The 14,453-nt window shown below is 55.6% G+C and overlaps 1 protein-coding gene across 1 annotated transcript; it reads right to left on the bottom strand.

Annotated features, from left to right (window-relative positions):
* Positions 1 to 238: 238 nt before the first annotated feature.
* Positions 239 to 8,056, bottom strand: GPX3 (glutathione peroxidase 3). Its single transcript, XM_028527913.2, has 5 exons — positions 7,873 to 8,056; positions 3,366 to 3,519; positions 2,132 to 2,249; positions 1,602 to 1,701; positions 239 to 1,205 (listed from the first exon to the last, which is right to left on the bottom strand). Exons 1-5 carry the CDS (start codon positions 7,957 to 7,959, stop codon positions 984 to 986), a joined length of 681 nt encoding a protein of 226 aa, XP_028383714.1. The 5' UTR covers positions 7,960 to 8,056; the 3' UTR covers positions 239 to 983.
* Between the last annotated feature and the right edge of the window lie 6,397 nt (positions 8,057 to 14,453).

Genomic DNA, 14,453 nt, shown 5'->3' with positions numbered 1-14,453 from the left:
GCCTGGGCCTTCTGTGCACCTGTTGCCTCACCTGCAGACGGAACACCTCATCTCAGCCCTAGCCACCCTGGGGAACCGTGGGAGGGAACGAGAATAGATGTTTCATAAACTGCCAGTGCTGAGTGAGATAAGCAGAGCGGGCCTAGGTAGAGACCAAAACCAGGGCCGAAGCACTCCCTTCGTGTCTTCCCTCCCTCCTCCCCCCAGCCTTTCAAGAAAGCACCACGGTAGGCCCAGCTGCTGCAGAAAGGCCTTTACTGGACACACAGGGGCGAGTCTCATGCCGTGGGTCAGGGGAGGGGGAGGGCACGTCCTCCGAAGTGGCAGGAGTGGCATCCCTGCCCGTGGGCGTCAGCCTGAATGCACTAAGGGCTGGCCCTGCGGACAGGCTCAGGGGAGGTCCGCCCACAAGGGCTTCGGGCCCCTCCTTCATGGAGACACCACTCCTGACTCGGGGAACATGCCTCGCTCTCACGCCTGCTGTGGCTGCTCAGGGAGCGCGGTGGGGTGGGGTGGGGGGCTTGGGAGGGCCCTTCAGGAAGGAGCGAGGCTGGGCAGTGTGGGAGACCCAGAAACCTCGGGCACTTCGGTGGTGGTATTTAGAGGCCGTGGGAGATGCTGGCCCCGAAGCTGAGGTCCAGGTAGAGGGAAATAATTGGGTCTGGAGCTGTTTTTTTCTTTGGGCTCAGCTGAAAGTGTGCTGTCCCCGGAGAGAGGGGTGTCAGTCTCTAGCACTCTCCACAGCACACAGCTGGGGGCACACATCGGCACACATGGTCACACACCTGTAGGCACGTGGGCAAACACCCACCTGCACAGCAGTACAGACACAATCGTACGCACGCTTCTGTGTCAGGCTGGGGCCCTGTATGATAGGAAGGGGTCTAGGCTGGGAGTGTGGTGTGGCTGGAGGAACAGACTCCTTCCTGACCAGAGGCCCTCCCCGGCCCCGCAGGGTGGGTGTGGGGCGGGGCAGGCCTCAGTTACTTCCCCCGCAGGGCCAGGGCTGCGTGCCGCTTCATGTAGGTCAGGATGTCGATCTTGACGTTGCTGACCGTGGTCCGGTGGTACCAGCGCATGATGGGTTTACCGTCCGGCCCCACCAGGAACTTCTCAAAGTTCCAGCGGATGTCATGGGACTTAATGGGCTCCCAGAAGAGGCGTTTAGGGTTGCCCAGCATCTCCGCAGTGGGAGGACAGGAATTCTGGAACAGGGACGAGGAATGTTAACCCTGCTCCGGGCCCCTCCCACCTTCCTCCCCAGGGCAGGGGAACAGCTGGCAGGGAGAAAACAGCACCACTTTGGGAGGTTGCACACTGGATCCCAGAACCATCCTGGCTTTAGCGGATTGTGAGACCTTTAATTTGTCCCCTTGGGAGCCCCGACTGGGTCTTACTTGTAAAATGCACTGATGAGATCCTAAGGTATACAAAGCCCTGTAGCTGGAGTGACAGGTGCCAAGAAATTCCCCAGAACCCGAGACAGGCAGGGTGGCAGGGGCTGGTCCTTGTGTGACGAGCCCAGAGCAGCGTTGGCCCTGTCCAGAGCCAGCGGCAGCTGGGTGGAGCCACTCCTGCAGAGGGGGCTGCTGCGCACTCACCTTCAGGAACGTGAAGACCTTTTGCTCTTTCTCCCCGTTCACATCTCCTTTCTCAAAGAGTTGGAAGTTGGGGACGTAGCCCCCACCTGGTCGGACATGCCTACGAGGAATGTTCTCAGATGGGTCCCAAGGAGGTGGAAGGGCAACAGGGCTCAGAAATGAGAGGAAGGGACAGAACAGGGGAGGGGGTGTTCTGGGAATCTGGGTCGGCTTCCATAGGGGGCAGGGGGAGCCCATGAATATGAATGGGCACAGGCACAGTGTGGGTCTGCAGCCTTTCCAGCTGGGTGCCTTCTCAGTGACCCTCCCCCGCATGCACCCTCCCCCCGCATCGTGCACCCTTCTCCCCCCATCGTGCATTCACAACCAGCCAGCCCTGTCCCTCTCCTGCCCCCTCTTCCCCTCATTACTAAACGGGGTTCCTGGGAAGGCAGAGGAGTTCTTGGGGGCTGGTGCAAGAGATGCCTGGGCTGGGACACGGGGTTGGCTGTGTTGGCGGAGCTTTCTCTGGACACCAAGTAAGCACTCACTTGAGGGAAGGTAGGATCTCCGAGTTCTCTCCCGGCTCCTGTTGTCCAAATTGGTTGGAGGGGAAGCCCAGAATGACTAGACCAAACGGGGCGAGCTCTTCCTGTAGTGCATTCAGTTCTGGGACGGGGAAAGAGAACGGAGACCGGATAGCCCGGCAAGGAGCCCTCCTCCTCGTACCACCGCCTGCTCGCCCCTCGTACAAGTGAAATCACTGAGGCCTAACGGGGGAGTGGCCCAAGATCACTCTGAATGTGTCACTGCTGAGGCTCAAGTCCCCTCCTCCTGACTAAGCTGGATGAGTTGGAGGTTTGAGGGGGAAAGAAGGCAATGTAGCGAGTCACCTGCCCATGGCCAAAGTCCACCACCTGGGCCAGGCTCCTCCATGACACTCACGATCGGGTTTTCTGGAGCAAAAACTATCCATCCCCGAGAAGGCAGAGGACTTCCCTGGGGTAAGGGTAGGGCACTCACGACCCTCCTGTACTCTGGCAATCCAGGGATCCGAGGGAGGCCCTGGCCGCCTACCCAAGGTCAGTACCCAGCCCGTCTCCTCCCCAAACGCATGCTCTGTTCCAGGGGCCTGACAGAAGCGTTCTGGGCAGAGCACCCGACCACTGGGCCCTCCAACCCGCTGTCACTCCACGTGCAGGGACTTGCCCGTCACTGCCAGGCAGGACACTCAGACTGCCTGCGTCTCCTTCCAGCCCCTCGCAGCCGGCTGTGCTCAACCCAGGGGTGTTTTCCTTCCTGACCTCTCTGTGCTCTGCCCCCGCTAAAAAGAAAGGGGTGGGGACACTGGAGATCACAAACCCAGGTGGAGTGGCCTTGAGCCCCTCGCCTGCTTTCCAGACAGGCCAAGAGCAGTGCTGAGGGCGATGGCACTGAGGGCAGGTGAGGCACTCCCAGCAAGGCAAAGCTACCAATTCTTACCCCAGGGAAAGGACGCTTTAGGCGCAAACCCAATCTCCTCCCTCTCTCTGCTTTTAGGGCAGGTGAGGTGACCAGGGATGAAGAAGGATAACAGGGAACCTTCTAGAACATGTCCAAGGCAATCAGATCTCAGGCTTAGGTCACCATCTTCACAAAGCCATGGAACACAGAACTGGGACCCATGGAGGATCATGGAACCTCATGATCACTGGGGCCCCTCCCCCCTTGCACCAGCGAAGCACCTGTGATTGGAATATGCCCAGCCGGCAGAAACAGCCCCAGATAGGTGGGGTGGGCTCTTACCAATGTACTGGCTCGTCAGGCCTCAGTAGCTGGCCACGTTGACGAAGAGGACGTATTTGCCAGCGTACTGCTTGAAGGGGATGTACTCCTCCCCGTTGAGGGTGAGGGCTCCGTACTCATAGATGGTACCTCTCACGTTAGGGTAGCAGTCCGTCTGCAACAGAAGACCGGGGCCAGGGAGCGGTCAGAGCTGCAAGGGAACTGGGGCATCTCCATGTTGAAGACCAGGAAAGGTACCAAGACCACTCCAAGCTTCGGAACTAGGCTAGAACCGAGGTCTCCTAATTCCTTGTGCCAGGGAATGATTATGGAAGAACTTCACGTGCTGGTGAGCGCTATGGAAACCTAGAGAATTACTTAATGCAGCCAGCACCTCACAGCACGTGCCCATTTATAAATATCTGCCAGGCCCTGACGAGTCTGCCCTGACACGGGTGGTTGTGTTGCTGGAGGGGCTGATGGAGACTGGTTGGCTGGCTGTTGCAATAGTCCAGGCAAGGGGCGAGGAGGGCCTGAACTAGACCATTGTGAAGGGAGACCTGAGTGGAAAGAAAGAAGAGGCGGTATGGAAAGGGGTGATTCAGAGATTCCAAACCTGGAGGCCCGGAAAGCTGAGGCTGCTGTTACAGGGATGTAGGAGCAGGAGCCGGGAACGGGGACAGGCCCGCCATGAGGGTGAAGGGTGAAGAACAGCGGCTCACATCTATTAGACATCCCTGTCAGTGAGTGGTTGTGATGACGGCTCTTGTGCCTTCCTCTCTGCCCAACCACCGCTCCAGGACAAGTAGGGACAGAGCACCGGGCTGCGAGTCGGTGGGCCTGGATCCCATGTCCAGCTCTGCCCCTAACTCCCTGTGTGGTCCTGGACTGGCCCTTTCTCTTCTCTGGGCCTCAGTGTCCTCTTGTATAAAACGAACCTTGGACTAGACCAGCTATTCTCAACCACGACAGCCTGACAGCACCCTACCAGTGGGATGACCGAGGGCAAGCAGGAGATCGCATTTGACTCTGCCACTCCCTCATTTCTGGTCCAGGTTACAAAGGTCTGCGTCTACTCTTGAAAAGATGTCAGGACATTAATACCAATCAGCAGGTGGGCTGGTCGTGATGGGGAAGAAAAGGGCTCGCCACTATTCTCTGAGGTGCTTTCTGGCCCTGACTACCTGTGAAAGGGGGGAAGACAAACTAACCGAGAGAGGCAGAGGCAGGTGATTAGAGAGTTTCAGGAGCAAATCCACGCCCTCTCTTCCCATCAGTCCTGGAAGACTTGCTCCAGGAGGGTGAAGAAAAGCCACCTCTGCCTTGAAGATGCCACAGGCTGCTGAGGCAGCTGAGGCTGGGCCCCTCCACCCCCTGAGAACCGCCAGCTCTCAGCTTCGGTGCCAATCCCCTGCTTTACATGAGCCTAGTGTTCCTACTCCTTTACTTGGTGGGCGCTAGACCTGAGCCCAACATCCCTGCAGCCCCTGGGCCTCCTTGGCCCCAGCTGGGTCAGGTCCCCTGCAAAATACAAACAATAGAGGGCACAACAAACACGCCCCAGCTGGCCACTGAGGTCCAGCAGCCGGAAGGCAGGCCTCCCCGCACACCTCTCCACCTCCTCCACTCCGCCCGGACTGGAAAGCAAACTCCGGGAAATGGAGAGGAAGAAAAGCCAAGAGGTTGTCCAAATAGTGAAAGCTCGCAAACAACAGGTGGATCCACTTCTGGGCACAGTTGCAGGGTGGGGGTGGGGCAAGGGGCGTCTCCTCTGTTTAGGTTTTAGTCTTTGCTGGCTGTGTAGCCCCCCGGCAAATCACTTTGATCTCTGAGCCTCCCCAAATGACTGTGAGAATCTGCTGGCTGGCCAGCCTGTCTTCAAAGCCTCTCGGAAAGAAATCCCCACATTAAGGGACAATGATTATGCCGCCTACAGCTAGGGCAAAGGGCCCTGTTGTTCTCACATTATTGTCAAGATGTTTCCCAGCCAGTTCGAAGAGCATGATGCACGGGCAGAGTGCCCCCAGCAGGAGAGACCAGACCAATGTGGGGGTGGGGGTGGGGTGGTCGGAGTGTAGCCAGCCGGCAGGGAAGCCATGGCTTGCATTTACTACTGCAGCCCAGTTCTTACATGAGCCCCCGTCCCTCTTCCAGGCCCATGGAACCCCAGAGCCCTGCACCTTCAACAGGGGAGGCCAGAGGAGCCGGAGGAGAGAGGCAGCGGGAGAGCCTCAATCCTCCCCGAGCTGGACAAGACAGGAGAGTTCTGATGGTGAGAGTGGGAGAGGGTGGGGACTCAGCCAGGGCCCCGCTGGCTGGGGCTGCTGGTCTTCTGTCTTTCTCCTCTCCTATCATCTCATGGCCCCATCAGTGGGATGCTATGAAAGGGTAACCTGGCGGGCATGGGAGACGGAAGGGCTGCACAGGAGACCTAAGCTCTGGGCCACAGACTCTGGCCGCTCCCTTCCCGCTCCTCCTTATGAGATGGGGTCAGATTCAGTGCTGTCTTGAGGGCCCTTCAGCTCCGTCAGCCTGTGGGTCCATGATCCTCTCTGCCTGGTTTAGTCACCTAGAAACCAGCGGTTACTAGGGTCCTGTGCGCGTCAGCAGCTGTTACTGTCTCCAGCTTCTGCACAGTCCTTTTGCAGAACAAGGACAGAGAGCCTGGGCAGCCTCCAGACGGACTACAGAGGGGACAGAGCAAGGAGAGGAGGATTCCCTTTGTTCTCTAGCCCATGCCTTTGATTGGGAGGAGACAACTATCTCTTTGGGGCCGTCACCTGCGGCCCATCCCATGTCCCACCTCTTGGCCCTGGGGTGCGGGTGGAGGGGCAAGGTAGATGGTTGACATCTCCACTCTCTAAGGACCTGGGAGGAGAGAAGAGATGCCCAAACTCTCATTAGCCAGCAAGTCCTAGCTGGTAGCATCTGATAGCATCACACCTCACCCTGAGACTTCTCTAGACCATACCCATCCTGTTCCCTCTGAACCCGGCTCTTCCTCCCCAGAGTTCCGCAGAGAACGCGCAGCCTTGATGAGTTATTCATGGGCCCATGTCCTCACCTCCGGCCTTCCTGAGGCAGGGCCCAGTCTTCCCCTGTCCGGCTCTCCCCAGACTGGGGGTACAGGACAGACTCCATCCCCACCTCCCCACCTCCACTCCGCACCCTAATCTCGAAACCAGTCCCATCCCTGCCCTGAAAAACGTCGTTTGGGCTGGAGATTGTGAACAGGTCTGGATACAAAGAAGGAGGCTTGGAGCAAGTGGCCTGATAGCCATCTAGTCTCCAGGCTGACTCCAAGGCTCCAAGGAGGGGCACACTGCATGGGATTTAGGCTGAGGACAGGACAGGGGACAGAAACAGACAGAAGGAACCCTGTCCTTGGAATGGGCTTCCTGAGCAGTGGATAGAATTTTGGAAACAGAATCATAGACTCCTAAGATCTCAGAATAAGGACCCAGAAGATATTAGAAACCCAGAGGCTCAAAGCTTCTCTTGAGCTCACACAAGGTTGAGGCAGGGGCAGGGGGGGGAGCAGTGTTTCAGTTGGAGATGGAGACCTCTCTCTTTGGGTCTATACCTGGGTTCTGCCTCCTACCCTGGGGAAGGGGAGAAGTCCTCAGGGCCCACCTTGGTGTGTGTGATCCAAGGAGATGGACACGCTAGGTCACCCTGGCCTAGTTGGGGGCCCCACAGCTTGCTGGGGGCAAACTGAGGCTCAGGAGAATTCCGCCTCTCCTACAGAGCCGTTCGGACACCAGGTGTGCTCTTCAGAGAAGAGCATGCGGATTTCGCAGCTTCTCCCAGCCTCCCTTCTGAAATCATCAGCTTCGTTGTGCTGCTGCCACCCCCCTCCCCCCCAAACACACACCTCCTGAAGATGGAGAAACAGGCCCAGAAAGGAGCAGGGATCGAGTCAGGTCCTGGCATGGCACGCTGCCAGTCCAGAGCTCTTTCTGTCACAGACCTCTGCCCCTTCTACTGATGCCCCCAATCCAAGTGTGTTTCTACCTGCGTTTATTCTTGGGCTAGAAGAGTGCCCAGGGCAGTTCTTCAAAGCAGGGGACCCGCCAGCTGCAGTTCTCCCTCCCTTACCCCTGGGGGCTGCCAGTCTCCCCGGGAACCTCCGGGTGCCACGGCTCTAGGCCCTTTTCTGTGGCCGCACCCCCTTCAGATCTGCCTGGAGGGCAGCAGCTCGGGTCCAGAGGCGGCAGGGATGTCGCAAAGCGACTCTGAGGTAGCCTTGGGGAAGAGATTGCGAGCTCGGGGAGAGGGATTTTGCTCCCCTATTCACTCTGCCCCCCAGGGCACCCCACTCGCCCACAGGTGGAACTGCATGGAGACTGATGGTCTGGGGGTCCGGGTCACGGTGCAGGAGAGGGAGGCAACGGAGTATAGGGTATCCCTCTCACCTAGGTGTCGGCCTCCTGGAGGGGACCCCGGGAAGAGGGGTGCCTCTCCACCGAGAGCTGGACCCCTGGGGACTATGTGCATTCCCTGGCCCCCCACCCCAGAGGCTACTCACCTTCGACTTCTCCTGCCCATGGCTCGGCGGGACGAAGCCGGCCAGGAGCAGGGACAAAAGGCAGGACGCCCGGAGCAGCCGGGCCATGGCGGGCTGGGGGGCGTCTCAGGCTCGCTGCCTGAGACACTGTCTGATCCCGGGCCACCGTCCGACTGAGGTGTCGGGCGCTCTCAGCCACCTTTCAAGCCCTCAGTGGTGGCCAATCCGTGGCCGGCCCGGAGTCCTTGTAGCCAATCGCAGGGCGGCTGGCATTTCAGGGGCGGGCACGATTTACCCGCGTCTCCCCCTCCCCCGGCTTCGGGTGACAGTGACGTAAGCAAGTCTGGGCAGAGACCGGGGAGTCGATCCTCGTGCACCTGGGAGGCGGGCCCCTCTTCTTTTGGTTTTAAAGTGCAGGAGGGGGCAGGCACAGTGCCTCCATCATAGCCAGGGCTTCAAACAGCACCGAAAAACTGGTGGAGAGCTCAGTCCTCAGAAGCATTTCTTACTCCCAGGCTTTAAACACCCCGTGGTGTTCCCGCCTCCTTACTGCCCGCATTCTGGTTGAAGGTATGTTAAGGATTTAAATTATTAGCAAGACCTGATGTTAGACTTCCAGCAACATTTACTCTGTGTAGGTTTAATGTTTCAGAAGCAAACTGGTTGCTCTAGGACTTTGAATGCAGCCCCCTCCTGGGAGGACCTTGGGACGCCTCAGCTGCTTTGGGAGCAGGAAATACTTTTGCTCCCTGTATAGTCTCGAACCAGTTGCTTTCCCTCTCTGGGCCTCAGTTTCCCAAACTGTGCAATGGGCTTAGTTGATGATCTCTAAGGCCTTGCTGGTTCTGGCTGGATGACTTGCTTCTAAAATAAGCAACAGACCGGGAGTCCCTTGAGAACAGGGCGCATAATTACTGCCTGGAACAGAGCCTAGAACGCAACATGCTTAATATTTGCTGCATTACTCAATCCATGAATTCATTTCTCTGCTGGGAGATGCTGATGGTCGGGCCAGGCGGCTCCAGGTCTGTGCTGTCCAGGTATGGCCCTGCCCGCAGACAGGGGAGTGTGTTGACCTCCGCGCTCGCTCTCCGCAGCTGTCTGACTGCCTCGGAAGTCTGCAATGCAGGTTTCCCGCCCCCTGCAGAGTCACTGCCTTAGAACCTCAGGGGCAGAGGCTGAGAACCTGCCTTCAGACGTGCCCCGAGGGTGATTCTGAAGCAGGTGAGTCTCCGCCTTCTGACGGGGAAGGATCTTGAGATACCACTTTTTTTTTTTTTTAATGATTTAAGATATTATGTTCCCGTGGGAGTTTTGCAGGTCAGTCTCCAGGCCCAGATTCTCTGTGAAGCCTTCCTCACCTCAACACATAGCCTGTTGAAAGGAAGGCCAGGAAGCCTGGGAAGGAGTGAAAGCACAGAAACATTTGAACACTGGCTGACACGGCGGAGTCTGTGCTCAGTGCACGTGATTTATTCAACCACCTCATTCCGCTGAAGCTCGGGGATGGGGAACCATTTCCCCAAGTGCCCATAGCAAAGAGGAGGTAGAGGGGAGACCAGAACCCAAATCTCTAGACTCCAGGCTCAGGCCCCCTTCACTCTGTTCTGTCATCTTTTCACTGTCACGTATGCCCAGGGGCACACACACCGGCACGCCTATCCGTGTGTCAGAAACCCGCCATTCGTTTGCGTCTGTAACCCTCTAGTGACTCAAAATGTGTGCCTAGCATGGCACTAACACCCTGAGAGACGTCAAAGAGTTTTCTAGAAGTGATAACCCCTGCCCTCAAGGGGCTATAGTGAGGACCGGGAGGAGGCAAGAGCACACCTGGGATGGGGCGCGTCGAGCACCTGGGGTCCTGCAAGTGCGGAGCTGGCACCGGAGAGTGAGCACCTCCTTGGGCTCTGCACCCTATGTGCCGACTTGCCTCACCCGAGCCCCAGCCCTGCTGTCCAGTTTCTCTGGTGGAAACGAGAAGGTCTGAGAGGCCGAGGCCGCCTGTGGGGCCGTAGACAAGGTGCTTCCCTTCTCCGGGCCTTCATGGACCCATCCGGTAAACGAGGGATTTTGACAGTCCCTCAGGGTGTCCTCTGTGGCCCTGCAGTGCCAGGGGTCTGAGGAAGGCCATGCTGCACCAAACTGAGGGGACTCGATCTCACAGACAGTGGGGTGAGGGGTGAGGGGAGCACAACCTGGTGCCGAGCAGGCCTTCAGGCCACAAGACAGCTTCCAGCGGAGGTCTGAGCCTCGGCACGGAGTGCGTGGAGGCGAGAAGGAAACCAGCACCTCCCAGTCTTCCCACTGCTGGTTTTTCAAGCACAATTTGGTCGGTTTGTTCCCAGGAACCCTCTGTTTTGAAAGGTGTCATGCTCCACCAGGCTGTTTCCTCTTGCCCTCAGGCTGAAGTCCAAATTCTTTAGTGCTTCAGACAACGTCCTCAAAGTCCAGTCAATTCCCCTTCTTGCCACACTGCTCTTGCTCTGTCTCCCGGCCGTGCTGGACTTCAGTCGGTTCTTCCAACATGCCATTGTCTCTCGCCTCCAGGTTTTGTCTCTGCTGGGCCTGGAGCGCACCACGGTCTCTCCTTCACGGGTTCTCTCCTGCCGTTTGTCAGGCCTCCACTTGGAGTCACTTCCTAAGAAAAAAGTTTCGTTTGGGTCTCCTTATAGAGTCCCCTTATGATAGTTCAGATCCCCTTATAGCTCCTAACACATTTGACACGTTCTATATTAACCCTTTGCAATGCTTTATTGTCATTTCTTGTCTGTTTTCTACACTAAATCATAAGGCACACAAAAGCTTTGTTCCCAGTGCTTTGCACAGGGCTTAATGCATAGTAGATGCTCAATCAAAATCTACTCGATAAAACACTACTTGGAGTAAAGAATAAGCAGAGTTTCAGGTCAGCACATGCTAACGAGGTTGAGCCCACAAAAACTGGTCTGATTCCACCTGCTAGTAAGACTCGAGCCGTGTAAATTATGCTGAGTGAGCCTGTCAGAGGAGAGCAGGTGATTTGCATGGGGTTTTGGGAAGGGAAGGGTGGAGACGGATGCTGTAGACAAGTCACAAGCCAGTTTTGCTTCCAGCCCGAGGGAGTGCTCTGCTATATCCCCGACCAGTGGGCACGTAGTACCTTTTCACCCTGTTTTGACGCGTGTACAGGGAGCGCGCTACTTACCCAGAATATATGCCTGGTGAGCGAATAGGGGCAGCAGGTGACTTAGAAGGAGGTTAAAAAAGACGTGTTGATGTTCTGTGTCTCCAAGGAACATAGAACATGAGTTAATAAACTAAAAAGGCTGTAAAAGCCCAAATGATGAAACCCAGCCCCGTCATTGTTGAGTAAGTGCTGGACTCAGGGATGGGGTCAGCTGCCCAGCGAGTGGGTCCAGGTGGAGGCAACAGCAGGGAGGCCCAGGCCCCATCGCTTCAATGCCAGCTTCCCAGAGTGGCCCTGTTTTGCAATCAAAACGGGATTGCAGAACCTAGGTTGGGCCAGATGCCGGTTTTCTGAAGAAGCGGCAGATCCAGTCTCAGAGCCAGCCAGGAGACAGGGAGTCTATGAAGAGGGGAGGGGGCTGGAGCCATTGCTTTGGAGCCCAGTGCCTTCTGAGCTCCGAGCCTCGGTTTCCTCATCTGTGGAGTGAGGAGTCAGACACGTTCATCTCAAGGGCCAAGTTTTTGGGTAATAAGAGTAGCAGCCAGTACTCACCCAATATCCTGTCTGCACCAGGTACTATTTTACAGATGAGGAGACAAATGCATGGAGAAGTTACATGTATTTGCTTAATTAGAGCCATGCAGTTGGTAGGTGGCAAAGCCAGGATTCTGACCCGGATGTACTGTCTCCAGAGTCCTTGCCATTCATCTCCAAGCCTGTGCTGGCAATTTACCAGCCACTGAATGAGTGTGGCTAGTGAGCACTTGAAATGCGTTTAATCCAAATTGAGGTGTGCTATCAACATAAACTACACACTGGTTTTTGAAGACTTAGTATGAAAAAAAGAATGTAAAAATATCTCAGTAAATCTTTACATCATTACATGTTGAAATGTTAGTAGTTTTATATTTGGGTTAAAGAAAACATTTTTCTTGAAATTAACTTCACTTGTTTTTATTTTAAAGGGTGACTTTTGGAAAATTTAGAATGATACACGGAACTGATGTTTGATTTCTGTTGGACAGTGCTGGTTTAAGCTATCTGCTTATAGGAAATCGGTATAGGATTACGGTCTCTGTGAAATCTAGGCTTATCTCCTGTCCGAGGTTCCCCAAGACCACCTCCAGGTTCAGTGACTCACTAGGAGGACCCACAGAACCCAGCCCGTGATCACATTCACACGATGATTTATTATGGTGAAAGGATACAAAGCAAAATCAGCACAGGGGAAAGGTGCATGGGACAAAGTCTGGAAGACACCAGGTACAAGCTTCCAGGAGTCCTTTCCCCAGGGATCCGCACAGGGTGAACTCAACTAACTCCTCTAGCGACAGACCGTGACCACGCGTGTAACGTGCTGTCTACCAGGGACGCTCGTTAGAAACTTGGTGCCCAGGGCTTCTGCTGGGGGCCAGCCGTGCGGGCATCGTCTGTGCAGCACGGAACTACAGGCTCCCAGGAGGAAAGCAGGTGTGCAGCACAAACCGCATCATTAGTCCAGGCAGTGGAGGCACAGGGAGCCACCCTTATCAGTTCTGGAAGGACAGAAATCCTCCTGAGATCGAAGTTCCTGACTGCCGGCCCGGGACCGACTGTGCAAGCAGGTCTTCTGAGAATAGCAGTCTCAGGCCTGCTTCCCGCACTCTTCTTCCGTCTCCTGGTTTAATTTCAACAGGACTTGGCCTGGCAAACACAGGCCTCGGCACAGGACGCCCACTCCTTCCCAAGTCTGCTTTGTTGGAGGGAGCGTGATAGAAAGGGCAAGAGGCCCTGGAAACTACCTCTTTCAACCCTCTCTTGTGAGAGGCTGGGGTTCAGAGAGATTGCGTTATCCGTCCAGGGTCCCACAGCAAGTACTGGTGTGTGTAAGAGTCCACAGTTCCAAGCTTTGCGTCAAAATGTCCCTTCCTACCCAGGCCGCTGTGGCTCAGTTGGTTGGGCGTTGTCGTGCAAACCGAAAGGTTGCAGATTTGATACCCAGTCAGGGCACATACCTGGGTTGCAGGTTTGGTCCCCGGTCGGGGCATGTACGACAGGCGAACTGATCAATGTGTCACATCGGTATTTCTCTCCCTCTCTTTCTCCCTCCCTTCTCCTCTCTCTCTCTCTCACTCAAAAAAAAAAAAAAAAAGTCCCTTCCCTTCTCAATGTTTTTACATGTTGCTGGAACCCAAAACAAGTACACTTTCCCCCATTTCCTGGCAGGGTTCCCTGCCTGTGCCTCTGCTCGCCTCACTCCACCCACCCTGCACCCTCTCTAGGTTATTGTTAGCTGGGAGACCACAGGACTGGAGTAGCAATAACAATCTTTATAAATAGTTACTGGACAGTAAACAGCCCACTTCCTACTTCTTGTGGGTTAACTAACAACGCACAAACAACGAGACCTAGAAGGAGCCAATAAACTCTGGAGTCGGACAACCAGATGGGTTAGGCAGCTCACCAGCCCTCTTGCCTCTCTGCTCCCAACAGGACCCCCAGCTTTAAAAATGCCCAAGTCAGGTCTCCATCATTCTCACCCCGTCCCCAGCTTAGAAGGTTCATGTCAGGGGAGCATGGAGGTGTACTGGAGAAGGTTGGACTGAGGCTCTGGGACCCTGACCCTTCTCAGCATGCGCCTTAGACTAGTCTCTTCTCCCTGAGCCTGGACTCTGAGATGAAGAAATTAGAATCGAGAGGTTTCGTCTGTGCTGGTCAGTCTATAATTGCGGTTTCTCATGAACTGACCCCGGGGGAGGATTTCCTGACGATAAATGGGGTGGTGGCCTTGTGTGTCTGCCCGGCGGGGCTGGGTCACAGGGTGAGGGTGGACTAGGGTCAGTCATGTTGTTTTTTCCTTCGTGGTTGCTGTCCCCTCGAATGGCTGTTTTGATTTTAAATGAGCGAGAACACTCAGTTCACCGTCTGCGTGTTACCACCCCATCCCACATCGCCTGCAAGGCGAAGAGGTTGGGCTCCATGATCTCTTCCAGCTGGAGGGGGAGTGAACTTCCCCCACAGTTAAATGGGGTCAATAATTTCTTCCCTGCCTACGCACTAAGCCGTTAAGGAGGCTCTGATAGAGGGTGGGGGCCGAAAGTCCCTGGAATATGAACTCCAGCAAGGACTCATGTTTTTTCCTTCTAATTCATTCTTTGTCTCCAAAGCCATGTCTCACCAATGCCTTTTCCTCATATTACTGAGCTCTTAAGCATACAAAGTGTTAATTTATTCAACAGGTATTCACGAAGTGCCTACTGTGTGCTAGGCACGGTGCCAGCTGCTGAGGATTCGACCATTCAGAGCAAACAAAACGCGATCCCTGACCTCAAATTGCTCACAGCCTGGTGAGTTGATGCCAGTAAACCCACTACACAGAAAAATGGATGCTTTTGTGTGGAAAGTGACAGCACAAAGGGACAACCAACCCGGGCCCAGGGGTGGCAGGGTCAGCTTG

This window comes from Phyllostomus discolor, chromosome 13 (genome assembly GCF_004126475.2).
Source record: "Phyllostomus discolor isolate MPI-MPIP mPhyDis1 chromosome 13, mPhyDis1.pri.v3, whole genome shotgun sequence".
In the NCBI taxonomy this organism is placed as follows: Eukaryota; Metazoa; Chordata; class Mammalia; order Chiroptera; family Phyllostomidae; genus Phyllostomus; species Phyllostomus discolor.
This window is presented reverse-complemented; position numbering and strand designations above follow the sequence as displayed.